At 39.7% G+C, this 843-nt stretch overlaps 1 protein-coding gene across 1 annotated transcript; it reads left to right on the forward strand.

Moving 5' to 3' along the window:
- Positions 1-577, forward strand: LOC140888305 (uncharacterized). Its single transcript, XM_073295990.1, has 2 exons — positions 1-318; positions 431-577. The coding sequence occupies exons 1-2, from the start codon at positions 1-3 to the stop codon at positions 575-577; spliced, it is 465 nt and encodes a 154-aa protein (XP_073152091.1).
- The last annotated feature ends 266 nt before the right edge of the window (positions 578-843 follow it).

Genomic DNA, 843 nt, shown 5'->3' on the forward strand with positions numbered 1-843 from the left:
ATGGTGAATTCTGGAAACTTGAATTTCAATGATCCGCTATTCATACATCCATCAGATACACCAGGTATGAATCTCATCACTGATCGATTGACTGGAGTTGAAAATTATGGCATATGGAGCAGAGCAATGTTGATCGCACTTCGTGCGAAAAAGAAAATATCCTTGATTGATGGTACAAATAAGAGACCTCATGCTGGTGCGGGTACTGTTTCTCAATGGGAGAGAGTGAATGCCTTGGTTTTGTCCTGGATTATGAACTCCGTATCAAAGGAAATTTTTGGGGGTATAGTATATGCTACTGAAGCTCATGTTGTTGGAGTGATCTCAAAGAACAGTTTGACAAAATTAATGGCTCACAAATTTTTCTATCCATAGAGATATAGGTCGGATGAGTCAGGGTAATGACACCATTTCGGTTTATTATTGCAAGTTAAAACAGCTTTGGGATGAATATGCATCTTTAGTCACCCTGCCATCGTGTGAATGTGATACTGCTCGGAAGTATATTGAACATGATCAGCGACATAGGTTGTTGCAGTTCTTATTGGGTTTGAATGAGAGCTACATTCACATATGAAGTCAGATTCTAATGATGGATCCATTGCCTAGTGTTGGACAGGCTTTCTCTATTATCTCGCAAGAAGAGTCTCACAGATTGTTGCCGGCTGTGGATCCTCTTGCATCCGTCTTTTATTGTAAGCAAAACAAGCCTGCTCCTCAAAAGAAGGATCAGTTAAGGTGTGACCACTGTAATTGGCCAGGACACACTAAATCATATTGCTATAAACTTGTGGGATATCCTCCTGGTCACAAATATCCCAAACAACAGAATAAAAATGATTA

This window comes from Henckelia pumila, chromosome 3 (genome assembly GCF_033568475.1).
Source record: "Henckelia pumila isolate YLH828 chromosome 3, ASM3356847v2, whole genome shotgun sequence".
NCBI classification, from domain to species: Eukaryota; Viridiplantae; Streptophyta; class Magnoliopsida; order Lamiales; family Gesneriaceae; genus Henckelia; species Henckelia pumila.

Bases quoted from the DNA above. Each gene is read 5' to 3' on its own strand.
- LOC140888305 (XM_073295990.1), top strand. From the start codon at position 1: ATGGTGAATTCTGGAAACTTGAATTTCAATGATCCGCTATTCATACAT. The intron at 319-430 runs GTGATCTCAAAG...TATTATTGCAAG, and splicing joins CTGAAGCTCATGTTGTTGGA to TTAAAACAGCTTTGGGATGA.